The sequence below is a fragment of the Antechinus flavipes genome, chromosome 1 (genome assembly GCF_016432865.1).
Source record: "Antechinus flavipes isolate AdamAnt ecotype Samford, QLD, Australia chromosome 1, AdamAnt_v2, whole genome shotgun sequence".
In the NCBI taxonomy this organism is placed as follows: domain Eukaryota; kingdom Metazoa; phylum Chordata; class Mammalia; order Dasyuromorphia; family Dasyuridae; genus Antechinus; species Antechinus flavipes.
The window spans coordinates 631,226,178-631,254,047 of record NC_067398.1 but is presented as its reverse complement, the minus strand read 5'-3'; the positions used below and the strand labels follow the sequence as shown (position 1 = coordinate 631,254,047).

The 27,870-nt window shown below is 35.0% G+C and overlaps 1 protein-coding gene across 1 annotated transcript in view; it reads left to right on the top strand.

Annotated features, from left to right (window-relative positions):
- The window catches only part of ZFAT (zinc finger and AT-hook domain containing), a 280,433-nt gene that overhangs the window by 104,938 nt on the left and 147,625 nt on the right, over positions 1–27,870 (top strand). The window contains exons 4-6 of the mRNA XM_051971128.1: positions 18,102–18,290; positions 22,115–22,265; positions 26,262–27,724. Coding sequence (XP_051827088.1) covers positions 18,102–18,290; positions 22,115–22,265; positions 26,262–27,724 — 1,803 coding nt within the window. The remainder of the gene's footprint in view (positions 1–18,101; positions 18,291–22,114; positions 22,266–26,261; positions 27,725–27,870) is intronic.

The window sequence follows — 27,870 nt, the reverse complement described above, 5'->3', positions numbered from 1 at the left end:
ATAATTATGGCTCATTTATGCAACAATGCCTTAAGAGTTTTAAAGTGCTTTCTTGTAACAATGCTGAATTATGTAAGTACATAATGAGTATCTCATCATATCATTGAAGAAACTGAGGCTCTAAGATATTATTTGTCCAAGATCATAGAGTTAGTGAATATTTAAACTGAAATCATGTCTCCTGATTTCAAATCTAGGCTCCTTTCCGTTAGGCTATGATGCCCCTCTGCTAACTAAGTAGCTTTAGAGGATTCATTTAATTCTAGGAGATTTTCAGCCCTTGAGCTAATAATCCTTTGTACACAGATGGAGAATTCAGCGTTTATATAATAGCCCATTACCTTTTTAGATCACTGAATTGTGAGAAAAATTCTTTCTTGTTTGAGTCAAGGTAATATCTACCTATTATTCATAATTGTGCTTTCTAGAATCTGAATCAGCAGAGCTGAAGGAAAAGAGCTAACATATGGAGACCAGAGGGTAATTTCAGTAATCCAAGTTAAGAAAAGAAATGCTCAGGCTGGAAAGTAGAAAGGAGGATCAGTGAAGGTACTAAAGGATCAGAGGAACTGCTAGTACTAAGAAGTCTATCTTGGTGTTTGAACCAAGGTTGGCAGATAGATGAAATAGCTTCCAGGCCGAGCAAAGAAGGTACTAATAAATCTGTGAGAATTCTCTGTTGGTTATTCTTTGTACCTTTAGGGCTTATCACAGATAAAGAGGCTGAAGAGCTGTGGTAGAGGTTCTTATTGGTTCTTCATGAAGAATCCTAGAATCTCTCTGTTTCATATCTAGTTCTACCTAGAAAATGAATCCCCTAATAGCCTCTCTGTCAAGTAGTTTTCTAGCTTAGGTTAAACATTTTCAGTGACAGGGAACTCATTACTTTCTGCAAGTCTATTTCTCCTTTGAATAGTAGCCAAGAAAGAATTGCATTAAAATTGGCCAATGCATATTCAGCAGGTCACATTGAATTTTTGTGAGTCTAATGGTTTTTCTTTTAAACTGCTGTATTTGCAAGGCAGGAGGAATTGATGGCAGAGCCCAGAATGTATTCCCTTATCAGTCTTTTATTCTGACAACTGTTCTATGAAGTTTATTAATGTGGTTGATAACATTTTTACTCTCTGGGGTATTCTGAGATTTAATTAGTTCTTGGGTACTTTAGATATTTTAGAACATTAATACTCTGTTAATTATGCATGAATGCATGTGAAATAATTTTTACAAATGTTTGATTGAATTTACATTTAACTCTTTGTATGACCTTTAATAGTGAGCTTGTTTGACAAGGTCTTTCTCTTTTTATATGCCCTGAAAATGGCCAAATGTATTTTCTTTGCCTATTAAGTCATGATCATGCAGCTGGTACATAATCATAGTGTCTTATTTTGATGTAAGGATGCCAGGGAATAGCTTTAGATATAAACACTTGAGTGCTGTGGTGATGTGCACACATGGGCACACATCTGTCTCATTGTACAGTGTTTTGAGTTTCATTCTGTGCAGTGTAATCATTTTTTAAATGCTGGTTTCTCAAAGGGGAATGAAACATGAAGAATTATGTTAATGTTCTGGATTGAAGAATAACATTGAGCAGATGTCAAGAATTTAAAAATGAGTTCTTATAGCCATAGATACTGACTCCGAAGGGACTGTACAATTGCTTGCTTTCTTGAACACAAGGCAGCCTGAAGCATAAATTAACCTTGTATCCTTTAACCAACATGAACTTAAATCTTGTCATTCTTCATGTATAGTGATTTTGGCCTTGCCCTTGTATATTGTTAATCTCTAAATCATCCTAGTTGATTGATTGGAATGCAGAAGTGGTTATATGATACTTGACATGTATATGTTAAGTGCCTACTATGTGTTAGGAAAGAGAACAAATGATTTATTGCTTTCTCTCAAAGGGCTTCTAGTCTACTGAGATGAGAGAATGTGGCCAAATAAGTATACGAACAGGTACTTGTCAGGTATTTGACAGAGGACTTCATGCTCATGTATGAGTAAAAGAAAAACCCAAGTCTTTTCCGACTCAAAGATTCTGTATTTCTTGGTTAAATTTCTAGAATAAAGACTTTTAATCAAAATCTATTGATGTAGCATGCATTTAACAATTAATAGAGCTGAAGTCATTGGGGATAGTTGTCAGACAAGTCACTTCTTGAAAATTCAGTCTTCTCTTTTGGAAGATGATATGTTTTAAGATCTAGATTTTTTTTTTAACATTAATTTCTGTTGCAATGTAAGTACAGAGTTAAAAGACTTATGATTTTTCTTTAATGATAATGGAATCCAGGATCTCTATAGCAAAGAGAGACTTAAACTTATTATCTAGTTTTATTTTTGCCTCTCATTAAATTTTGCTCTGACATATAGTCTGTAGAGAGTATTTTTCAGGATGTGTATTTTCACATAAAATTTCTTCTCTTATGTTTGTTTATATGTGAATATTGAAAGAACCTGTGATTTCGGGTTGTTCAGTCATTTCAGTTATGTCTCATTCTTTGTAATTCCATTTGGAATTTTCTTGGTGAAGATACTTGAATGGTTTGTTATTTCCAGCTCTAGCTCCTGCTTCAACCAAGGTAAACAGGGTTGAATGACCTGCCAGGGTCACACAACTAGTACGTATCTGAGGCTGGATTTGAACTCATAAAGAAGAATCTTTCTGGTTCCAGGGCCTATACTCTTTCTACTATGGGGCCACCTTGTTGCCCTTTTGTTTTCATACTTCTAGGAAACTCATCAGTGTGAGAACTTTTCTCATCAAAGCAGATCACATCCCATCTGTGACTTCATAGATAAGTACAAGGACATTGTTTGAGGCACATAGAGATTATGCCCATGGCCACATAGGTAGGAAGTGAGTGATAAGATTTGATGTCCAAGAACAACACCCTATCCCATATACTATAGTATATACTGCATCATTTTGTCCACTTAAATTATATAATTATATAACTACTATATTTAGAGAATAGAACTACATTAAAGCACCACTACATTAAAGCATTATGTTATTAGGTTGTTTCATTGCTAAGACAGAATGATCCAGTTCTCATTTTTATAAACAAACTGAGATAAAAAAAAATTCTCCAAAGTCATTATGCAACCGAGTAAGTCTTTGTATCTTGGACTTCTGACTCTCTTTGGATTCAGTGTTCTGTTCACTGACAGTAACACCTGGCTTTAATGAGAGAGCTTTAATGTTTGCAAAATGCAATTGTAGACATCATCATCTCTTGACTTTTTAATTTTTTTTTCTTATTCTGAACCAAACATGAAAACATCCCACCTTTCCATTTATACAATTAAGTTAAAATGAGTATTATATATGAAATCTTGATTTCATACTGGTTGATTAAAAAAAAAAAACACATATTTCCCCATAATACTTCTTGATTTCATATTGGGTGTATTTTTTTCCCTACTTTTTTTTTTTTTTTAAGAAAAGCACATAATATTTTCATACATTACTTTCAAAACTATCTTGTTTGTATGTGTTTCCTTATGAACTTTGTTCTATTCCTTTCTGTACATTAAAAAAATGATTCACCGATCTGTTTTGTTGGCAGCATGATTGCTAAACCACCTTACCGTTCCACATTAGAAATCTAGAGGGTTGAGGGAGAAACAACCACCTTGTAACAAATAAGAATACTAAGCAAAATAAAAACATACATTATCCATGTCTAAAAATGTACACCTCTCTGTATCTTGAGGCCAAGAGACGCTTACAGCTATTCCTTTATAGCAACAAGGTGGTCAGTGGATAGTGTGTGACCCCCAACGAGTCACTTAACCTCAGTTTGCCTCCGTTCCTCATCTGTAAAATGAAGAAATGCTTGAGAAGGAAATGGAAAACTACTCCAATATCTTTGTGAAGAAAACCCTATGGAGTCATGTAGAGTCAGACACTACTGAATGATTCCACAACAACCATTTCTTTCTTGATATCATACCATCTCTTAAACCTTCTATGAATCTCTGCTTGATATCTATTGAATTTAATTTATTGTATGTGTTTTGTTTAGCTCTGCTTTGTTTCAGATGAGCAAGATTCCCCCAGTGCTTGCTTCTCACAACTTTTCCTCTATATCTGTGTATTCTTATTCACTGTAATTATGATCAGTCATAAATTAAACCCCCTTCTTATCTCTGTCTCTTTAATCATGATTTTTAGGAAATTCATTATTCTTAAATTTCTTTACTTGACCTGTTTTCCATGTCAGTTGTTTTTGATATCATAAACCTTAACATTTTCTTTTATTTTTTCTATTAATTTTCTTCCAGTATTTTTAGAAAATTTATAGACTCTTTGATTTTTGTTTAGTCTACTATTATTTTTAAGGAAGTTTATTACTTGGGTAAGATTTACCATTTTCTCCTCTAAACTATTTATTCTCCTTCTACTCTGTCCTATAAAGCTTTTATTTAATTTTTCAAAATTTCTTGCTCTATTTTTCCCCTAGATATTCATGTAGGCCTTATAGAATTTTTTTTCCCCTTGCCTTGTAGTCCCAGAATTATTTCTTTTTGGCATTTCCTAAAGCTACAATGGGCAGCTATGTGGCAGAATGGACAGGGTGCTAGGCCTAGGAGTCAGGAAAATTCATCTTCATGAGTTCAGATCTGGCTTTAGATATTTACTAGCTCTGTAAACTTGGGCAAGTCATTTAATTCTCAGTTTCCTCATATGTAAAATAAGTCGAAGAAGGAATTCAAAATGTTTGCCTTGAAAAACCCCGTATGGGGTCACTCAGAGTTGGACATGACTAAAAATGATTAAACAGCAACAAAAAGCTACAAAAAAATTTAAAACAATATTAGTTGTGGTCTTCTTTGGATTACCCATCTTTACAGATTTAATTCTTGGGGTTTAGTTGTGGCCAAAATGTCTCTGTTTGTTTTTGGAAGAAGGGAAGAAGGTTTTGGTCTTTCTTGCTGGGTCCTCCCTTAGGTCCTGACTCCTGAGTTCTTGAATTTCAAATCCAATTAAATCACATTTATTAAGCACCTATTATGTTCCAGGAATTGTATTCCACCCTGCTGGGAATCAAACTGATAAAAAGACAGCTCTTGTCTTAAGGAGTTTACAACACATAAAAGAGGCAGGTAAGCAGGGAGACAGAGTTGAACACTGGAAGTATCTGTCTGGGACATCTTGTTCTTTAGGGTTGAAACTATGAAGAGTGGAGTAAACTCTGCTCTGTAGGTATTGGTACTCCATCCACCAGCCCTCCAGCAAGAGGGGAAAAATGTGACTGGGGCATCAGGAAAAACAGACAGGGCAGCAGTTGACTTTGTGTGGCAGTTTAGGACTTCATCCCAGGGATCTTGTATCACTCCTGCCCTCTCTCTGAGCACTGCCACTTCCTAGGGCTTTTTAGCCCGCTGGGTACTTATGGACACCCTGGATCTTTCTGTGGGGTCATACACAGAATCTTGCATGTGCATGTATCTGCTGTTCATCTCAAGTCACACCATGAGGCTGCCAGTTTCTTTGCCTCTGCTAATGCTGGATGGAGGCCTTTTTTTTCCTTTCTGGGCTTCTGGTTGGCTTTTTGTATAATTCTAGATGGATGAAGTCACTAGAGTTCACTGAATTTCTTGATTATTATTTTGTCTGATTTGAATTTCAGACTTTTTCTGGAGTAGCTGTGTGAGTGTGAGAGGGTTTATCTCATTTCAGGCATCTATCTTGGTCAGAAGTGGTCTTTGTCTTTGGGTATTCACAACTGTTTGAAGTAGGTGCTTTTAATATTTCCATTTTACAGGTGAAGAAACTGAGGCCACGAGATTTGCTTAGGGTATCATAGTTTCCTTATTCCAACTGTAATATTCTCCTATATGCGATGATCTACTGACAAGACCTTTTAGATTTTGTTGTTTTACTAGGCTTTAAAAGACTTGTAGCCTCAGATTCCTCACTTTACACCTTGGAATCATTGAAGGAACATTAACAGTATTACTTAGACATCCTTCCCTAGGATATGGGTGAGATTCAGAAGGCAAGAACAGCATAAGATTGCAGAGGAAGGTCCATGGAAGAGCAGGATGCGGAGGAATAAACATTTACTAGTTTGACCTGCATAGAGAATGTAGCTATTTAATTTCCAGAGAACTGAGTCTTGATTTAAAGAGACATACATTCAGACCTGGAAGAAGAGTGTGTGTCATTGGCAATCTGCATTTTGATTCTAAGCATTTAACGGTGGGTGTAGATGAATCGGCTCTACTTTCTGTGGCGCCAAAGTGCCAGCTGTTCCAATTGTCTATTTAATGTGCCTTAGTAAGGGAGTGCTGAAGTATTGTCATTCATCCAAATATAGTGATTAGGAGTGAACAGTCTCCTACTGCTTATAAGAGTTTGGTATAGATGATACAAAGGGAATGTTTTCCTCTCCTATTTCAATTCTTGACATACAAAGAGAATCAGTGTATTAGGAGTGGATGGGTCTAATTTTTTTAAAGAGAAGCAGTATTCTAATGCTACAGCTCACGAAGGCAAATTGCAAAAAAAAAAAAAGCCATCTATCTATAATATATTTGATTTAATGCTAGCTGGGAGTCAGAAGAGAGTTGGATTCAAAGTTTGCCTCCTTGCCAAATACTAGTCATGGACTAGTTGTTTTAATCTGTCCAAACCTCAGCTTCCTATGTAAAATGATCATAAAAATATTCAGAGTACTTATCTCACAGGATTATAGGGAAAATCAAATTGCAAGCTATCATGTATTGTCTGTATACTAGTTATGTTATTGCTCCTAGGAGAAGGCTACCAAAGATAGCAACCTTAGATGAAGTCCATGTATTTTTTATCTTACCAGGATTATTTTTTATCTAGCTAGATCTTCACTGATCTCCTAATTACTGAATCTACAGCCTTTTCTCCTTATCCTTGACTTCTCTGTAGCATTTGATACTCGGCTATCATCTCGTTCTGGATATTTTTCCTCTGTGGATTTTGTGATTTTTTTTTTTTTAAGTTCTTTTTCTACCTTTGTAAATGCTTCTTTTGGTCTCCTTTGTTGGATTATTTATTTATATAATGGGTTAATGTGAGTTAATCCCAAGACTCTGGCCTGAGTTTTCCTGCATTCTCTTTTCCTTTTTGACCCACAAGTTCTCATGAGTTTAATTATTATTTCTAAGCTGATGATTTCCTTATCTCTATGTCCAACTCTCTTGAGGTCTAGTTTCTCATCACCAACTACCTATTAGACATTTAAAAAACAAGCAAACTGTTGCTTAGGTTTGTTTCTTAGTAATCACTTCGGTCATTTGAATTAGTTTATACTTTAGTATATTAGTCAATTGAAATATATTATGTATTAGATATATTAATCAATTAGAATATAAGTAGTATATAATTAGAAAATTAGAACTAAACATAGTTTACATATTAAATTTTTATTCACCAAGGTCACATGTGTAGGTATTCTGTTAGATATTTCAAACTGGATTTCTCATCGTTATCCTGATTCAACATACCGGAAGGACAGCTTGTTAATCCCTTGTAACTTCTCCTTCCCCCAAGTGTAATTCTTTTGTCCTCTAAAACATCTCTCAACCCGTCCTTTCCTCTCTACTCACAAAGCTACCACCCTCATTGAGGCCTACCTCCTCTCTTGTCTAGACTAGTGCAATAGCATGTATTAAGTCTCCCTTGTCATCTCTGCTTTCTATCTTCCCTGAGTTTGTTGAAGACCCAGCTAAAATTTCACCTTTCACAGGAAGCCATCCATGATTCCCTCCTAATTCTAGTGCCTCCCTCTTGTTGATTATTTCTGGCTTATCTTCTGTATAACTTGCTTGTGTATAGTTGACTGCATGTTCTCTCCTCCATTAGAATATACCTTGAGAGTAAATAATGTCTTTTTTTGTGTGTGTCCTTGGTGCTTCACACAGTGGCACATAGTAGGCACTAAAGAAATGTTTATTGACTGACTGAATAACTTCCTAATTGGGATCCTTATCTCAAGTCTCATCTTTCTCTAATCTTATCTCTATACACTGCCAAAGTGTTTTTTCTAAAGCACAACTGTAAATTCCACTGGTTCCCTCTTATCTCCAAGATCAAACATACCTCTCTTTTTAGCATAAGCTCACCCCTTCCTATCTTGCTATCATTTTTACTCTCATGAACACACATTATGCTTCAGCCAGGTTGCTCTTCCTGCTTTTCCTCACATATGACATGCCATGCAGAGCTGCTTGAATAAATGAACCTTAAGAGTGATCATTAATAGGATAGCATATATTTCTCATATTGTTCTCTAGGTGTTTTAGCTCTGTGTTTTTCAGACTTTTCATGACTGGCTTGGATAAAGACTTAGAAAGCATACTTGTCTACAAGTGACATATCACTAAAGGCAATAAATAATATGTTTTATTACATTGTGAGGATACCAAATGATCTTGACAACTTGGACCTAAGTGAATAAGATGAATTGTATTAGAGTAAAGGTAAACGTTTTTCAATTGTATGAATCAATCAACTTCACAAATACAGGATGAGAGAGAGACAATTCCTACTAAAATGATATGTGTTTTTTTTTTAATGCATCCTAAACATATTATGATTTTATCTTGTGATATAGGAGGCAATAAAATAGCAATATCAAAACTCCCTAGATATAGAACAGTGTTCAGAACAAGGGGGGATGATAGTACTGTTTTGCTTTATCCTGATTAGACTCTACACGTAGTATTATATTAAGTCCTGGGTGCTATATTTTAGGAAACGTGCAAATAAATTGAAAAATGTCTATCTGCCATCTGTCTATATTTCTCTCCACACACACAGAAGGGAATAGAAATTCATGTTACCTAAGAGGTAGGAGGGGAAGTGGTTGAGAGAAAGGGGGAGGCATTATAATAAAAGGGAGGATATATTGAGGGGGGAGTTAGTGCAGAGGTTAGTGCTGGGCCTGGAAGACTCATCTTCCTGAGTTCATATTTGATCTCAGATACTTACTAGTTGTGTGTAACCCTGGGCAAGAAGGTAATCCTGTTTGCTTCAGCTGCCTCATCATAAAATGAACTGGAGAAGGAAATGCCAATAAAACCCCAAATGAAGTCACAAAAAATTGGACACAATTGAAAAATGAATGAATAATCAAAATATTAAGGGAGTCGGTGGTCAGAAGCAAAACAGATTTTTGAGGAGAAGAAAGGCAAAAAATAAAAATAAAGAATAAATAGAAGAGAATAGAATGAGGGGAAATAGATAGTTAACATTTATAATTGAATGTGAATAGGATGAACTCAGTGTTAAATGGAAACAGGTAGCTGAAGGCATTGGAAGCCAGAATCGTACAATATAGCAGGAAAACACTGAGTTCATATAAGGGGTTAACGTAGAATCCTTTATTCTTCAGGTTAAGTTAAGAATGGAGGGAGGATAGCAGTTACTTTCTCAAACAAAAGCAAAAATAATACTAATTAAAAGATAATCAAGGAGAGTATATTTTGCTAAAAGATATCAAAGAGAATGAATTAATATTATCATTGTGCGTGTATGCGTGAAATGACATAACATCCAAATACTTGAAGGAAAAGTTAAATGAATTACAAGAGGAAAGAGATGGTAAAACTATAATAGTTGGGCATTTCAATTTGCCCCTTTCAGATTTAGATAAATCACAAATTTAAAAAATCATGAAATAAACAAGAAAGAAGTTAAGGCAATGAATAGAATTTCAGAAAAGTTAGATATTATTGACTTCTTTGTATAGTACTGGATGATACTATAATAGAAATAGAAAGGAATATACTTTTTTCTTAACTATACATGGAACCTTCAGAAAAACTGACCATATATTAGGTCATATAAACCTTGCAAACAGATCTGGAAAAGCATTAATATTAATTGTATGCATTTGGACCATAATGAAGAAAAACACATTCAATATAAAAAACCTTTGAAACAGATTAAGAATTAATTAAAAACTAAATAACCTAATCCGAAAGAATGAGTAGGACAAAGAATAAAACAGAAACAATAAGATCATGACAACAGTGAGACAGCATATCAAAATTTATGGGATGCAGTGAAATTAGTACTTAGAGGAAAATTTATTTCTCTAACTACTTACATCAATAAATGAAAAAAAAAAAAAAAGAGTGGATCAGTGAATTGGGCTTGCAACTACAAAATTAGAAAAAGAACAAATTACAAATTCCTAATTATACACTAAAATGGAAATCTTGAAAATCAGAAGAGTAAATAATATTATTTAAAGTGACAAAACCAATGAATAAAACCTAATCTTATTAAAAAGACTAATAATATAGATAACTCATTGATTAAGTTGATCACAAATTTAAAAAAAAAAGAGAAAATCTCTAACATTTTCAGAAATGAAAATGTGATTATATGAGCAATGATGATAAAATTAAAGTAATAATTAGGAGTTATTTTGTCCAACTATATGCCAATAAAACTGAGATTCTTAATGAAATGGATGAATAAATTGAATAAATTACAGTCATAAACAAACTCCCTAAGAAAAAATCCTTAGGATCAGGTGGATTTACAAGTCAGTTCTACCAAACATTTAATGAACAATTCATTTCAGTTCTATATAAACGATTTGAAAAATAGCTTAAAAAAAAAAAGGAGTCCTGCCAAATTCCTACTTTGACACCTAAACCAGGAAGAATGAAGATAGGAAAAAAAATGTAGACTAATTTCCTTAATGAATATTGATACATAAAGCTAGTAAGTAGATTACAGCAATATTTCATAAAGATCATACATTGTGACCAGGCTGCATTTTTGCTAGGAATGAATGTAAGGTTGGTTCAGTAATAGGAAAACTATAAGCATAATTGACTCTATCAGTAACAAAAATAAGAAAATTCGTGTGATTATATTAATACATGCAGAAAAAGCTTTTGACAAAATATAACACCCATTCTTTTTAAAAACACTAGAAAGCATAGGAATAAATGGAGCCTTTCTTAAAATGATAAGTAGCATCTATCTAAAACTGAGGAAGCATTATCTTTAATGGAGATTAAGTAGAAACTTTCCAAGTGAGATCAGGGATGAAGGAAGTATTGTGTCCATTATAACCAGTATTATTTTATATTGTACTAAAAATGCTAGCTATAAGAATAAGATAAGAAAAAGACATTGAGAGAATAATCATATAAATTATTCTAAAGAAAGAATTTACTAAAGAAAGATATCTACTAGATTTGATGGTATACTTCCAGAATCCTAGAAAATCAATTAGAAAAATATTTGAAACAATTAATATTGTAGCAAAGTTGCAGTATATAGAATAAAATTACACAAATCACCAGTATTTCTATATATTAACAATGAAAGAGTTGGCAGAATGATCAGAGGATTGCAGATATTGCCTTATGAGATTTAATTAAAACTGAAGATGTTTAATTGGAAAAAAAAAACATTAAAAGTTTCAAGTATTTGCATTGCTGTCATGTGAAAGATTTTTTTCACTTGATCCCAGAGGTTAGAACTAAGAATAATGGCAAAAAGATTAATTAGACTTGATGCTTTTAAAACTTTTAAACATTGAAACTAAGTGGCAAGCATATAGTAATAACCTTTATCCTCCTGAGACAATCAGGGTTAAATGACTTGCCAGAATCACACAGCAAGTAAAATGTATTAATCTTAAAGTATTTCTCTTTATTCTGTTTTCAAAATCAATTTATTTGACCAGTAGAGAATTGTTGTATTTTTTTTTCCAAAGTTATTTTCTTTTTCCCCCGCCTTTTTCTGCCACATTTTCTTCAACTTCTGCATTTTTATGCCCTGGTTTTGTTATCCTCTTTTAGAACCTCAGTTACTTTGAGAAAGATTTCTCTTGTCTGTTCTCTGTTATCTAGTTTTTTTGTGTGTTTTATTTAGCTTTGTTTTGAAAGCTCTGATTTTGATCTGGTTTTCTTTCCAATGTCTTTTAAAATGCTTTATTTCTCTTTTGAATCATTATAGAATTTTATATTGTTACATGATTTTTAAGGAATGTATAAAATTTATTTTCTTCTCTTTGCTATTAGTTTTGAGCTTTGCTTGTTTGTTTTTTTTTATATTTAAGTATTTATTATATTTTGATCTTTTAAAGTGTTTTACTCACTTCCCCTTCTCTTTATGAATTTTACTTTTAGCTTTTCTGCTTGCTAACTAGGATTATAGTTTTATCTAACTTTTCTTTCTTGGATTTTTTTTTTCCTCTCTAAATTTTTTTCTTCTATTCCTAGAATTTGTCTAAGGCTTCCCCACCCCAATCTTGAGATGATTAAGATTTCTCCCACACAAAGTGATGAGGCTTAGTATTTTTGTGTTTCTGAATGGAATAGGAGACCTGTCTGGGCCTTATATAATTTCCTCTATGAGATATTTTTAGTCACTTTTTGCTTGGACACAGAAGTCTTTTCCCATCGAATTGGTTCTATGTTGCCTTTTGTCATAGCTTCCATGTCATTTATTTTTTCTCCCTCTTCCCCAATCCATAATATACTTCTTCAGTTGCAAGCCTTTTACATTGTGTAGGATCAATGTTTACTACCCCTTAGGAGCCATAGGAAATGCAAATTGTGCCCCTACTTTGATGGGACTAGATAGAGCGTAAAACACAGACTTCTGCTTGCTTAAATTGGATTTTTCTATTTTCAAAGTAGATTGAAGGTGGTGGGGAAAATTAGAACTTTAATCGTTTTAGTTTATAGAATTGTGTAATGTTCTTCTCTAAAATGTAATATTCTCTGGGAGCAGGTTTCTTGGGGCGCTTCTGAGAGCAGCCTTCGTTTCAGTTCAGTGTAATCACCCCAAATGCAGCCAGGAATTAAATTCCAAATCCTTTACTTGGTGCTTGGCTAGTTTTTCTCAGAGGCCTTCTGTAGTCTTGGTTCCGAGAGCTTAAATTGCCTTCTCTGGCTTGTGAATCTCCTCGACTGAATCTTGGCTGAGGCTCTGAGAGCTTCTTGTGGGCTTCTGTTCTAGTGGGCTTGTCCTCTAATGGGCTTCTCCCTTAATGGGCTTCTCCTGTTTGGGGTTGTCCTCCTTGACCCTGAAAGCTCTTCCTTATAGATGCTCTCTTAAAGGTGTGAATCTTGTGGAATTATAGTAAGTACTGAGTACATGCAAATTAGAGAATCATTATCTCATCAATTCCACTGACTTAGTACCTTGTAAGAATCCTAACAGAATTATATCAGAAGAATTTTACCTTGTGTATTTTTATGTCTTATCTTATTGCTATAACTTTAAATACCATGCATTCAACATATTTTCCCCTTGTTTTTAAGATTGTTTTGAGGTTGAGGGGAACTATGTTGGAAATAACTGGTCCATCATCTTGCCATTTATCTCTGTAAGGTTTTATAAAGAAGTATATTTTTTAAACTGGTTTTGCCCTTGGTTACCATGTCTCTTACGTTGGCAAGTAAGTCAACTTTTGCTGCTAGATTTTAGGCTCTTTTATTTATTTATTTTTATTTATGGGATTTGAGATATATCAGTTTAAATTCTCTATGTCTAATCTCCTCCCACTATTTTCCTCATTTATGAATGTTTAAATTTACATCTTCAAATACATAAACTTGAAGTTATCATTACATGGCATAAGTTTTTCTTATTTTTATACTTTTTTGTGTTAATTTTAATCTTTAATTAGTATATTTGGAGTGTTTTGTCTGTGAAAGAGAGGAGGATGCTTAGGAAATATGATCACTGAAGCTCCTTCTAAATCTAATATTCTCCGAATATGAAACTTGAAACTTTTGTGTGACATATATGTCTTATGACTCTCTCTTTCCTTAGGTCTAAATTGTATTTTTCTCTCATGATTTTTTGGTGTGCTTACCTATGTCCATCTGTTCATTGAAGAAGAAGAAGAAGAATCCTCCCCCTCCCCCTCCTCCCCCTCCTTCAGGGCTGGTGCTCTATCCACTGCTCCACCTAGCGCCCCAAAACCAGCTCTTTTGGTTTTACTTTGGGTGGCTGATAAAACCAACTTTCTTTTATTCTCCTGTGAGAACTTCAGAACCATCTTTCTGTTTAGATTCACCTTTTTTTTTTTTTTTTTTTTTTTTTGGTGTGTGTGTGTGTGTGTGTGTGTGTGTGTGTGTCTTTTTTAATAGCATGACGATCAGAGATTGATAAAATTCAGTTCCTTCTGTACTTGGCCCACTCATTGGTCAGTAGGCCAAAACCTCACATTGAAAGTATCAAAAATTAAGTTAATGTTAATAGACAGTCTAAAAATATGTGGTTTAGGGTCCCTGACTTCCTTTTCCACCATTTTGCTACTGGCAGAGATCTACAGGGACTACATGGGATTGAGAGCTATTTTAAATTTTTCTTTGTTTCATGAATTGCAGTGGGCAAAGGAATTTATAATGAAGTGAAAAAACCAAGCCTGATGGGCCTTTCTGCACTTAGCTAAGCTGGTTTTCACATTGGTGTTACTGTCTATTGCCTGAAGCATACTTGAAGCCTTTCTAATATGTTAGAAACTTCCAGAACTTGTGCCTTTGAGCATTTACAGCTAATTCTGATCCACATAATGAGACCCTAGAATATATCATTTTTGGAGGTTATATTTACATAAATTAAACTACGTATGAATGAATAATTTCTGTTAGACTTTTTAGTCATACAACTTTTTTTTTGTCCCTTTACAGTTGGTTGTTATTTAACAACTTCTTTTAAAAAAAAGGTCTAAAAGAGTAAAATGAAAAGTTTTTGTAAAAAAAAAATATTTGGAATATCCCAGCATCATTAAAATTATCCCAGTCTATACTTTACTGTCTTGTAAATGTGCAATCATAGAATGTTAGAGCTATTCTGGCCTCTTCATTTTATTTGATTTTCTAAAAGCAAAACTAACAGACATTTGCTTGGAGATTGTTATATATGCATGTAGGACCACTATTTTGCTTTAAAAACAAATTATATATATATATTGAGCTTTACACCATGTTCTGCTATTTTTAATGTTTAATATATTCTGCTGGATTTCCATTTCATTATAATGTTAATAAGCTTAGTTAGTGTTCAGTGCTCAGACTAGTAAATAAGAAATTTTATAGATATTTTTAATACCTAGCAAATTCTCATCTTTTAAAATTCATTTAAAATGTGATAGAAGTGTTTCATTTAGATATAAAATGAATACCTGAATACTTTTACTATAAAAAGCATGAAAATATATTTACAGAGCATAGGAAATTAGAATACTTCTTTTGATAGGCCTGCTAAGTCAGCCAAGTTTTCCAGTTGCTTCATCTAGAAATTTTTCTTAAACAGCCTAACTTTCAAAGAGTTTATATGCTTATTCCTGTTTTTATGGGAATTTATTAGAATATTTATGCATAGAGTTTGATCTGTATAAAATTGTCAAATAAGCAAAAATACATTTTTGGTGGTGTATTCTCCAATCTATAAAGGCTTTCTCCAGATTTTCTAGGTCATCCCTTGCTCATCTCTAATTACATATACTCTGTCTTCTCTAGTCCTCCTTGACCATTATATTCCCTTCCCCTCCCTTCCTCCAGATTTTCCAGATCTGTAAAACACATTTATCAGTAATTTAGATAATCCTTATGAGGGATCATATTAGGGGGTTCATGTGACAGGAATGGACTGGATTAGATGAGTTCTGAAATACCTTCCAATTCTTAACTTTGTGATTTGGTTCTTATCTTTTTCTTTGCCCATTCTTTTATTGTACAGTGGAATCTTTTCTTATCCTTCAGGGTTATGTTCAGTGCTTGTTAATAAAAGGTGTTCAGTGAAGCGCTTGAAAAAGGCTCACATGCTATCCTTGTGCAAAAGATGGGGATTTGGAACTAGTTGCATGACTAGACTCAAAAATAGTCAATAATGGAATCATATTCCTTTGGAAAAAAAAAGTCTCTAATGGAATGCCCAAGAAATTTCTCCTTGGTTCTCTATTCTTCAACATTTTTATTAATGACTTGGGATGAAGAAATAGATGATATGCTTACCAGATTTGCAGCGGGGATATTAATAGAAGGAGTAGCTGGCTCATCTATTCTGATACTTCCATCTAGAAAGCTCTTCCTAACTTGGGGGAGGGGGAAGAAGAGAAGAAGATTGAGGCAGGAGGGATGGAAAATGAAGATGATTTACAAATTCAGTGTTTAAAATTAAATTTATCTTGTTAATAAGCATTTATTTTCTCTTTACCCACTTCCCATCTCTCCCTTCCCCTCAATACACAAGGAGAAGAAATATAAAACTCTTCTAACAAATAAGCATAGTAGAATGAAACAAATTTCCTTATCATCCATGACCAAAAGAATGTTTCTCTTTCCATGTGTTTAGCTTTTTATCATTGATCCTCTGGAATCATGAAAAATCAAAACATTCTTCAGTGTGCCGAGTCTTTCAAAACCAAAGATAATTTGATGAAAACTTATCTAATTGCTCTGGCAGTGTTGCTTTTGCTGCATCTTCGCATTGAGGATATAGTGATTGATGAATTAATTATAAAGGTATAGATCATTTAGATCACATGGAGATCACATATCTAATAGGGGAGTAGGATACACATGCAAATAATATAATAAATGGTAATTGTAAAATAGAGACGCAAACAAAGTATATATTAGGGTATAGGTTGAATTTGATGACATGGAGGTCCTCTCTGAATCTGAATCTTTGGCTTTATGATTAAACAAATACATGAATATTTGCTAGTGATTTTGCTTGCTGATTCCTGTGATTCCTTTCCTTATTCATTTATTCCTTTTACTTATCCAACAAGTACTTATTCTGTACAGGGCATCAGTTAATGTTTTATATTTCTAAAATAACATAATGCTTTATGCAAATTATAAATACTGCTCCAGAAAGCTCAAGAAATAATTCCTATGCAGAATGTTTCAGATGAAAGAGAGAGGGAGAGATTTTTCTTCCTGACATCTAGGAATCTTGTTGGCTATCTTACTTCTGAATTTTGATGGATCTTTGTGTATGTTACCTCTGTTGATGTATTGATGATTACAGTCCCTTCATTGTTTCTCATCTGGAGTATTTCTTGCCCATTTATAACCACTAATTCTCCATGAAAAGTTTATTCAACACACTAGAGGTTTTCCTCAGATTCTTTTGATTTTCTTTGGATGCCAGTCTCCCAACCAGGCTGTCTTTACTTTGATATGTGATTTCTCAAGACAAAGCACAGAAAGTCCCATCAGAAAAGAATAGAATAGATACTCTTACTGTGCTTTTTATGTGTCACCATGTATGTCTTCAAAACAACAAATATAAGAAATCTTATTTCAAATGTCTTAATTTGAGCTCTAAATTTAGATTAGATTCAAATCATGGCAGAAGTATTATACTTTTGTTATGATTTACATTAGGTTTGGTGGGTTTTTTGTATATCTTTTCTGGTGTTCTAAGATGTAAATACAAAGTATCTTTACTATATAAATTATTTTTGTTGGTGGTAAGTCATTTTTCAGTCATGAAATTACCCCATTTAGAGTTTTCTTGGCAAAGAAACTGGAGTGTTTTGCCATTTCCTTCTCCAGCTCATTTTACAAATGAGGAAAATGGGGCAAGTGGTATGAAGTGATTTGCCTAGGGTCACATAGCTAGCCAGTGTCTGGGCCAGATTTACATTCAAGAAGTTAAATCTTTCTGACTATAGATCCAGTATCCTATCCACGAGGCCACTTAGCTGCCCGAAATAATTTCTTGTTTCCTCTTAAGTTACATAGAATGTTTATTAGCGGTAATGACAAAAAAAACAACATGCAAATAAGTTATGGAGCTAGAATCTGGAATAAGGGAATCTTGTGTGTGTGTGTGTGTGTGTGTGTGTGTGTGTGTGTGTGAGAGAGAGAATACACATATATGTATATTTATGTCTTTTGTTTTTTATATTACCATCATTTCCCTCAGTATCCCTTTTGCTTCCTCTTCCAGAGAACCATAATTTGTTGGTGTATATTTTGTATATGTACATTTTGTATATGTATACAAAAAAGAGAAGAGACAATGAGATACTGTCATTGGTAGTAAAGTTTTTACATATATTAATGGATGATTTATAAAATTTTTTGTCTTTGCTTCTTAGGTAATGATTCTGAAGTTGAACTTGATAGGAAGGAGAAAGAAGATGAGCGAGAAAAGGTACCTAAAAGATCACGGACACAGAAGGCAGAGAAAGTCCAAAAAATCTCATCAGGAAAGGAGACAGTACAGTTTTCAGGAGCAAAAAAGCCCATTATAAGTGTGGTTTTGACAGCACATGAAGCCATTCCAGGTAACTGTGACAAAGGGTCAATAGTAAAACTAGAATCCCTTAGCCATGAGTACAACTGACATTGTGTTTTATAATGTACTTACTGTCCAGTGTAGTGAGATTGCTGGATTATTTCTTTAACCAATTTTTCTCTCCTGGCAGATAGTTCCTTTTCCTCTGACTTCTTCAGGTGATTTCTGTCACTCCCAAAAGGTGATGAGTCCATTTGGCAGATACTATTTGCTGTGTTGTTTACTTGTGATTTTCTTTCTAAGACCTTCTTCTTGAGCTCATTATCCACATAATTTGACCTCTGTATTTTTACTAGAGATTCAGCCGGTTCTTATATTCTGGGAAATTTTTCTTTCTCTTTCTGTTCTCATAAAATGAATACCTGTTGAAACAAATATTCATTTCATATTTAAAAATTCTTTTCTAAGAAGAGATTTTTAGGCAGAAAATGGCTTATGGTAATTGATGTCTTAAGAATAATAGGTATTTTTCTAACAAGTGAGGGGAATTTTGATCAGATTGAATAGGAAATAAAGTGTATAACTTTTAAATATAGTTTCAAGTTTATATATCTATTTATAGTGTTGATGGTAGTAACTCATCATTTACAGTGACAGAAAGAAACACTTGAAATTTTAGGATTAATATGGCCCAGTCTCTAGAGAACACCTCATATAAGAATAGCCCAAATTTCTGTAAAAGCTTATTTTCATATTTCTATAGAAGGTTCATAAAATACTTTCCTTAGAGCAGTGTAGGATGTGGAAGGATTTCTGGAATCATTTTACCCAAATGAGTAAACTGAGATTCTTAATGGATAAGTGACTTGTTCCTTCTGATGTTGGAAACTCAGTTCCTCTAATTCCAATATCATCAGGCCTTGGATTAGAATTAAATCACTTGAAAAGAAATTCAGTGTGTCAGCTAATCTGTCTTGCCACATTTCCTAGTAATATTATTCCAGAAATTGAACATTCTAAGTAGTATTCCTGTTCTTTTCAACCATTGCAGTAATTTTTTGGAACTTAGGAGAAGACCTATGTAAAAGAGTCGGGCTGATCAGGATGTTAAAAGCAAATATCCTGTAGCAATTATTTGCTACATTTTAATGCCTTTAAGGGAAGGCTTCTTGTGAAGAGATGGTTCCTATACCATGACATATCCAGCATCGGCTTTCTGTCCTTCATAGAGAAAGTGTAGCAGATGGAATGGGATCCATCTCCTCCACTATAATGCTAATCCAACCCTGGTACTAGGAACTGACCCCTCACTCGTGCACAGACCATTCACGGATTTTGGATCATCCAATCAAGTAAATGCCTACTCTTTGGAAAGAGGTTATAAAACAGTCCTTGTCCTGAAGAAACTTAATTTTCTTTCAGGAGAGGCAGCCTGAAATAAATGAGCCCATAAATTTAAACAAGCTAAATAAAAATATTGCAAGTTACTAGTGGAGAGGCAGTAGCAACTAGGGGAGCTGGAAGATGTGGCATGTTAGCTATGGCAGTAGATTTAAGTGGCAAAGGAAATTAGAGATCCCCAAAAAGGAAGTTAAGAGAGTACATTTTCTAGACATGAGGATCACCTAGGCAAATACACAGAACCAGAAAGGTAAAGTGTGCTGTGTATCAAAATGAACAAGATGGCTTTTTTCCTCCTTAGAACAAAGGTTTTGTGAGGAGGGGAGGATCATGCATATTAATGCAGGAGATGTAGGGTGGGCCAGGGGTGTGAGAGGCATTAAATGCCAAATGAAGAGTGCATTTGGTCCTAGCTGTAATAGCTACTGGAGTTTATTGTTAAGAAATGGTGTGACCAGAGGCATGCTTTGGGAATGTCACTGACAGTGATGTGGAGATGGGTTAGGGAAAGGAGAGACTTCAGAGAGGAGAGAGAGAGATGACCAGTAAAGAATTATTTTAATAGTCTAGATAAGAGAGCCTGCGTTAAGATTGTATTCCTTTGAGAGATGATGTGGAGCAATATGATTTGGCTACTGATTTGATATGAGATACTGGAGATGGAGGAGTGGAGGGTGACTCCAAGCTTGTGAACTTGGGTGGCTGGAAAGAGGGAAATGCTCTCAAAAGAAATAGAGATGTGAGCAAGTAGAGTACATTTTGAGGGGAAAAAATGGTGAATTCTCTATTGAACTTACTGAGTGTGAGATGCCTATAGAGGGTAGTTATATGTAGGATTGTAGATCAGGCAAAAGATTAGGATGTCTATATAGAGCTGGGTGACATCTGTGTAAGATGGTCATCCAGAATGGACAGAAAGAAAAGGACATAGCCTTAATGAAAATAAGGGAAGCATAGGACCATCCAATTACTGGGACAGCAACAAAAAGTGAGTGGGATGAGTTTTTATAGGGAGAGGTGGGATGTTGCTCCAATGAATTTGTTTTATTTTCTATTTCTGATGTCATAGTTAGGGAAATAGCAATTAGCAAGGTTTCAGGAATCTGGAAGGCAGCTAAACCTTGGATTCAGGACAACCTGAGTTTAAATCTGGTCTCAAGAACTTACTAGGCTATGTGATCTTGGACAAGTCACTTAACCCCTGTTTATTTCAGTTTCCTTAACTGCAAAATGGGGGGTAGTAATAGTATCTGCCTTCCATGATAAAATAATTGTAAAATGCCTAGGGCATATAGTAGGTATTTAAGAATGTGTGTTTCCTTGAACCCTTTTTCTTTTCTTCTTTTCCTGCCTTCTGTCCTTCTCACTGTTCCCCCTTCCTTCCTCAAAAGATTCTAAGGGAAAAAGATTCTAGAAAAGGGAAGGTGCCCAGGCCAGAGGAGGGGGGGGGGATGTATAGATAATTTGTTGAACGTCAAGGTCCAGAAAATAAGAAAAAAATTTATCACCATTTTATAATGATCTAGAGAAAGCAATTCCATAGTTCTATTAATAGCCAATAGTATGTCTTTGACTTTTTCTTCCTTTAGTCCTAAACTGTGTTTTATTATTGTCCAGAGTTCCCTGTGAAGAAGTACCCTCCATCTATGTAGGTAGCAATGATTGTACCATTTATATAGAATTGCTTGAGGAACTGGGAGTCGAGTTGCTTGCCCATGATTGAACTCAGACTTTATGACTGGGGCTCTCTTACTATCTGCTGGGCTGTCCTACCTCTCATGATCTTGGTTTGTTTGTTTGGTTTTTGTTTTTATGTTTTCTTTTGTTTTTGTTTTTTTTGTCAATGATTTGGGAGTGAGTGTGGGATGGGGAAATGATTTCCTTTGCTAAGTTTGTGATGATCAGATTGAAGACTTTTTTATGTAATAAGTTTATCTCTGTGTTTTGTTTGTGTCTATTATTGCAAAAGATCATTACATATCGAAAAAAATCATGATAAATTTGCAGTTTTATAGAATGTCATCAGTTTAATCCTTTCATTTTAAAGATGAGGACTCTGAACCGTAAAAGGTAAAGTGATTTGACCAGTGTTACAGGTGACAAGTGGGAAGATAGTATGGGAACCTAGATCTCCTGTTACTCATGTCAGTGTAAGTTTTTCTTTATAATACCTGTCAAAGAAGCCATCTTAGTAGGTTTTTGTTTTTGGTTAGAACAGGGAAAGATGATAGCAGTAATCTTGGACGTGACTCTTTAGGCAGTGGTTAAAAATCTCATGCTTTTGTGAATAAACATGATTCTGTGAGCTATGTGGAAGTTAAAGGTATGCATTGTTAAGCAATTTACTCTTAAAAAACAATTTACTTAAGAAACTAATGGTAAAATTCCTGCAAAATAGTTTGTACTATATGTGATCAAATTTCATTTGGTGCATAAATCTGACAAAAGATACTATTTGTTCCTCAATATTAGGTGCCACAAAGATCGTCCCAGTTGAAGCAGGGCCACCAGAAACAGAAGTAGACAATAGCAAGGCCACCATCCCTGATCTAGCTCACCGGAGAGGGTACCAGGAATATGCCATTCAACAAACACCATACGAGCAGCCAATGAAGTCAAGCAGGTAATGCCAAGTGCTTAGAATTATGCGAATTGCCAGTAAAAAGTAAACACAGCCTAGTGTCCTTTGGAGGGAAAGAGAATTATTTAATTAATTATTAAATATTCTATTTACAAACCTTTGGAAAACATGAGCATATTTCTAAATGACTTTGTGCTTTAGCTGTCAACAAATCAATACATTAGCTTCAACTTTAGTCCATGTTGTTAAATACAAACATATGCTTAAAATTCTAATTCCTTATTATTTACTTTTAAGTACTAATCACTAATGAATTTGGAACCTATTACTTAAAACAAACATGATAAACCTTAATAAAATAAATACAAACAAGATCCTAATTAGTGAAGATTCTGGTTATTCTTCCATGAAGTAGATGTTAGTTAGTGTTCATTCTTTAGCTATGGCATTTACTCATTACTTCAAAAATCTGCTCACCTAAATTCTGAAAATATTTTTGACCAGATGAAAGAAAAGACAAATGAAAACAATAGTCAAACTGGTACTTTCCTGTATCTTATGTGACATTCCATTAATTAGTATCATTAGTACTATGTGCCATTAAGTAGGAGCATCTTTTTTCATATGGACTAATAATAAATGCTTATTACTTTGGCAAATCTGTAATGGGATTGAACCAAAACCATTATTCAATATCGTTCAGTTGAAAATGAGAGAGTGCTTCTCAGACAATAATTTAATAACTTCACAATACCCTCAAGTTAGTAGGTGAAGGAATTTATAATTTATACTTTGTGCCCCATATTCTTTTTTTTATACAGAATTATAACTCATCTTGTGATGTTACAAAAAGTAAATTTAGACAATTTAGCATAACCATCATATTCATTGCTTTTAGCTACGCATTGTGGCAAGACTCTGCACTGAGGGCTTTACTAAGTATTCGTGTAATTATAGAGAAAATCAGAACAAAGATTCTCTTAAGACCATTTGGATTTCTCATTGGGGAGGAAATGTTATAATTTGTTTATCTAATTAAATAGCAAATCCAGGTTTTCTTCTTTGGTGTCTTTACTCTATGTACCAATAAAACATATTGCCTTTTGGTTATCTCTGTTCATTTGAGGGAGATCCAAATTAGTTTTTATAAATTAGCCTTGGGTTTGTCAGCGAGGCATACTGATAACTTTAACTCAAATTTGAATATTTTAATTACATCATTTGAATGGTACCCTCTGGTATTTATCGAGCATGATACATTTAAATATTTTAAACTTAACTATATGACAACCTATTTTGATCAAACATGATTATGTGATAGATTCAAATATATATATATTTCAAAATTAAAGTAGATACAACTTATTGTAAGCATTGGTAATTAAATTAATAGCAGTGTTTATTAGTATCTACTTCTCCATATTTAACTTTTTAAAGGAACTAAAAATATCAGTAGAAATGAGTGAAAGAAGAGCAAGTGTACCACTATTACTTAGGTATTTTGTTTGTTCATATTGCCACTCGAGTGTAATATGTGTTCATTACTGCTGTTATTTGGTAAATTTAAGTAGTTGATATTAGAACTAAAATCAGGTCTGGAACTGGATAGTAGTTTCCATGGAGAATTTGATTCATAAGCCCAAAAAGAGAAAGAGAGGGAGAGGGGAGAGAGAAGAGGAGAGAGGGAAGGGTAAAAGAAAGGGGAGGGAGGGAGGAGGAAAGAGAGAGTTTGTGTGTATGTGTGTGTCTATGTGTCTGTGTGTGTGCACACACGTGTATATCATGCACAGGAGTGTGATGTGGAAGAGGTTTGTTGCACAGCATTCCTTTCAGGATGAACTCATTTAAATATTTCAATTGTCACAGCTGTTTTCATCTTTAAAGAAGGATAACAGACAACTAGATTTTTGTTCTCTTAAAAGAGGGAACACTATATTGAAAATGAGATATGCTAATTTAACCCATTTAACAAAAATATATTACAAAGAAACTTATCCAAGTCTTAGCTGTCCTTAAAATACTTGGTAGATCCTTCTTGGTTCAGCCAGAAGTTTGGGGAAAAGCTCGTTGCTGCCTCTTCTCTTGCTCAGTCCTCCAACCTTTGCTGGCTTGCTTTTTCTTCGTTACTCTTTAGTTCTCTTTAGTTAGCAGTGATGTATTTGTTGTTGAATCTGATGGTCTTTGAACACTGATGGTTCAGTGTTCTTGAACTTTTTGCCATAGTTGATGCTCTTGACCCCCCCCATCCTCATCAGAATTCTTTATCTAACCTGGTTTTTCATAATCTTCTTCCTTGAATATCTATCCCTCTAACTATATAATTGCTCATTTTCAGACTTCTTTGCTGGCTCATCATCCATATCATGCCCCTCCTCATGATTGTTTGCCAAAGCTTTGTCCTAGATCATCTTCTCCACAATTGTAATCTCAGTGACCTCATAAACTCTCATGGATTTAATTATCAGCTAAATCCATAAATCTAATTCCTGGCTCTCTGCTTTGATTTTCTGTCTTGCATTAACAGTTGTTTAGTAGCAATTCAAATTGGATGTCCTAGGAATTCAGTGACTCCATATTAGCACTCGTTCTTTAAATCCATACTTCTTCCAAACTTCTCTATTTTTATCGAAAACATCACTATTGTTTTTTAACTAGTTTTTTTGTTTTCTTTCAGTTTTCTAACTTTGGTATTATCCTTAACTCTTCATTCTCCTTCATTCCACATATCTAATTAATTGTCAAATGTGATTATTTACATTTCCTCTATCTGACCCTTTCTTTCTTTCTACCACCTTAGTGGAGGCTTTTATTACATCTCACCTAGAGTTTTTCAGTGATTGCTTCATTAGTTTCTTTTCTTCAAGTCCAAGAGATTTTCTTCCAAAGCAGATCTTATCATATCATTCCCCTACTCAGTCAATTCCTATTGTGTCTTTTTGCCTCTAAGAAAAAAATATAAACTCCTCTTCACCCTCTATCTTGGTACTACACCTTCTGTTTCCATGCTTTTGCATTGTTCCCATATTTGGGATATGTTCCCTCATTTCTTTTTCCTAATAGAATCCCTTTTATCCTTCCAGAGACAGAAAAAACACTACTTTCTACATGAAGCCTATTTTGATATTTCCTTTTATCCCCAACTGCTAATTACTTAATTACCTTATATTTATTTTGTATTTAATCTTTTATTTTTATTGCGTATATATTTATAGATGTGCACATTTTCCAAGAGAATAGAAACTTCATGAGAATAGAATTTTATTTCTTGTATTTGTATGTGCAAAACCTTGTACTTGTGTATACAGCAGGCACATACCAGATGCTTAATTTATTAAAACACATATTGGCAGCACAGCATCAGAAGGAAGTACTATCTTTACAGCCAAGATATTTAGCTTTAAATTTAGACACTGACATTTTGTGACCTCAAACATTTAATTGCTTTCAGCCTCGGTTTCCTTACCTATGAAAAAGGGATTATATTTCCTTCACAGGATTGTGAGAGAAATGCTTTGTAAACACAAAAGTGTTATATAACCTCAAGTTACTTTTAGTGTATATTATGTACCACTAAGGTATATAAGGAAATAGATGATGGCCTCAAGAAGCTTTCTAAATAGTTGAGAGTTATAAAATACAATGATAGCAATGAAAAATACACAAGAGGGATATGGAATACTGTTTTATTATATGACCCAGCTCTCATTTTCAGCTGGAGAAATCAGGGAAGCATCAGCAGATATCATCCACTCCATAAAAGTAGACAGCATTAAGTGAGCAAAATAAAAATATGATGGAATATATGAAATTGAATTTTGAGATACATTATTTAATAGTCATAAGTAATAGGCTGACAGCTAGTGATTGCCATGCATGGCATTTACTGAACATTCATCTCTTTTCTCATTAAATTCTCTTTCATGTGTCTAATATTTGGTTCACGAAAAGAGAATTTGACATTATCAGACTTTGCACATGCTGTTTTGTTAAGCTCAACCCTCTAACCATAACTAAATCCTGATTTTTTTTTTTTTCTAGGTTAGGGCCCACTCAGCTCAAAATTTTCACTTGTGAATACTGCAACAAAGTGTTCAAATTTAAGCACTCCCTCCAGGCCCATCTGAGAATCCACACCAATGAAAAGCCTTATAAGTGTTCCCACTGTAGCTATGCCAGCGCCATCAAAGCCAACCTCAACGTCCACCTGCGGAAGCACACGGGGGAGAAGTTCAGTTGTGATTACTGCGTGTTCACCTGCCTGAGCAAAGGCCACCTCAAAGTTCACATCGAGCGCGTCCACAAGAAGATCAAACAGCACTGCCGCTTCTGCAAGAAGAAGTACTCGGACGTCAAAAACCTCATCAAGCACATCAGGGACACTCACGACTTGCAGGACAAGAAAGTGAAGGATGCTTTTGACGAGCTCCGCCTGATGACCCGGGAAGGCAAGAGGCAGCTTCTCTACGACTGTCACATCTGTGAGCGCAAGTTCAAGAACGAGCTCGACCGCGACCGACACATGCTGGTCCACGGGGACGAGTGGCCCTTCGCCTGTGAGCTCTGTGGCCACGGGGCCACCAAGTACCAGGCCCTTGAGCTGCATGTCCGCAAGCACCCCTTTGTGTACGTCTGCTCTGTCTGCCTGAAGAAGTTTGTTAGCTCCATACGCCTCCGCTCCCATATCCGAGAGGTGCATGCGGCCTTACCGGAGGCTGTGGTTTTCAATGACTCTATCAATCAGAGCTTCTGCCTTCTAGAACCTGGTGGTGACATCCAACAAGAAGCTGTTGGAGATCCGCTGCCTCCAGCAGGAGGTGAATTGGTGTTCCAGGCTGCAAGCCCACAAAAGGAAGCCACCAGCCCCGAGAAAACAAGCAAGGAAAATGAAAGCAGCGATATCAGCCATGTAGAAATCTCTGCCGCTGCTTCTTTGGACTTGGAGATTCCTCAGGGAGCGGCAAACGTAACGGTGCCATCAGGTGAACTGGCAACCGAAGTAGCAGCCCCTGAACTCCATTCACAGGTGGTTTCAGAAGATTTTCTGCTGAAAAATAATACCTCCGATCCTGCTGAGACTCAGGCCTCTTCTAAAAATGACCTGCAAGACCAGCCGGGAAACTCAGCTAATACTATTCAGGGTGAAGAAATAACACTACTGTTGCCCAGGGACAAAAATTCTGAGCCAAATCAGGAGAATTCCAGTACTGAGAACCCTGTAGCTGAAGGAGAAAATATAGTTGCCCTTTCCCTTACTGAACTGGAAGCGAGAAAGTCCCCTAAACCAAACCCAGCCCAAGCCACAGAACCTTCTTCAGCAGCCACCAGTAGTGACTCGCATGTCAGTCCCCCGCCTGATTCTTGTACTACCCTGCCTTCAGAGCATCAGACTAGAACTGCTGCATTCATGCAGGTCTTGAACAACTTACAGAAGAGACAGATGAATACCAGCATGTGTGAGAAGATCCGAAAGGTCTACGGGGATCTGGAGTGTGAATATTGTGGTAAGGAAAGGCACATTTAGTATATAGCAATTTGGAACTCTTCTGTAGTGGTCCCTTCTCATTTGGCTGTCTCTCCCAGTGGTTGCTTTGTGCTTCTGTATATATCTTTTATCATCAAGGAAGACTTCTAAATGGACATTTGATCA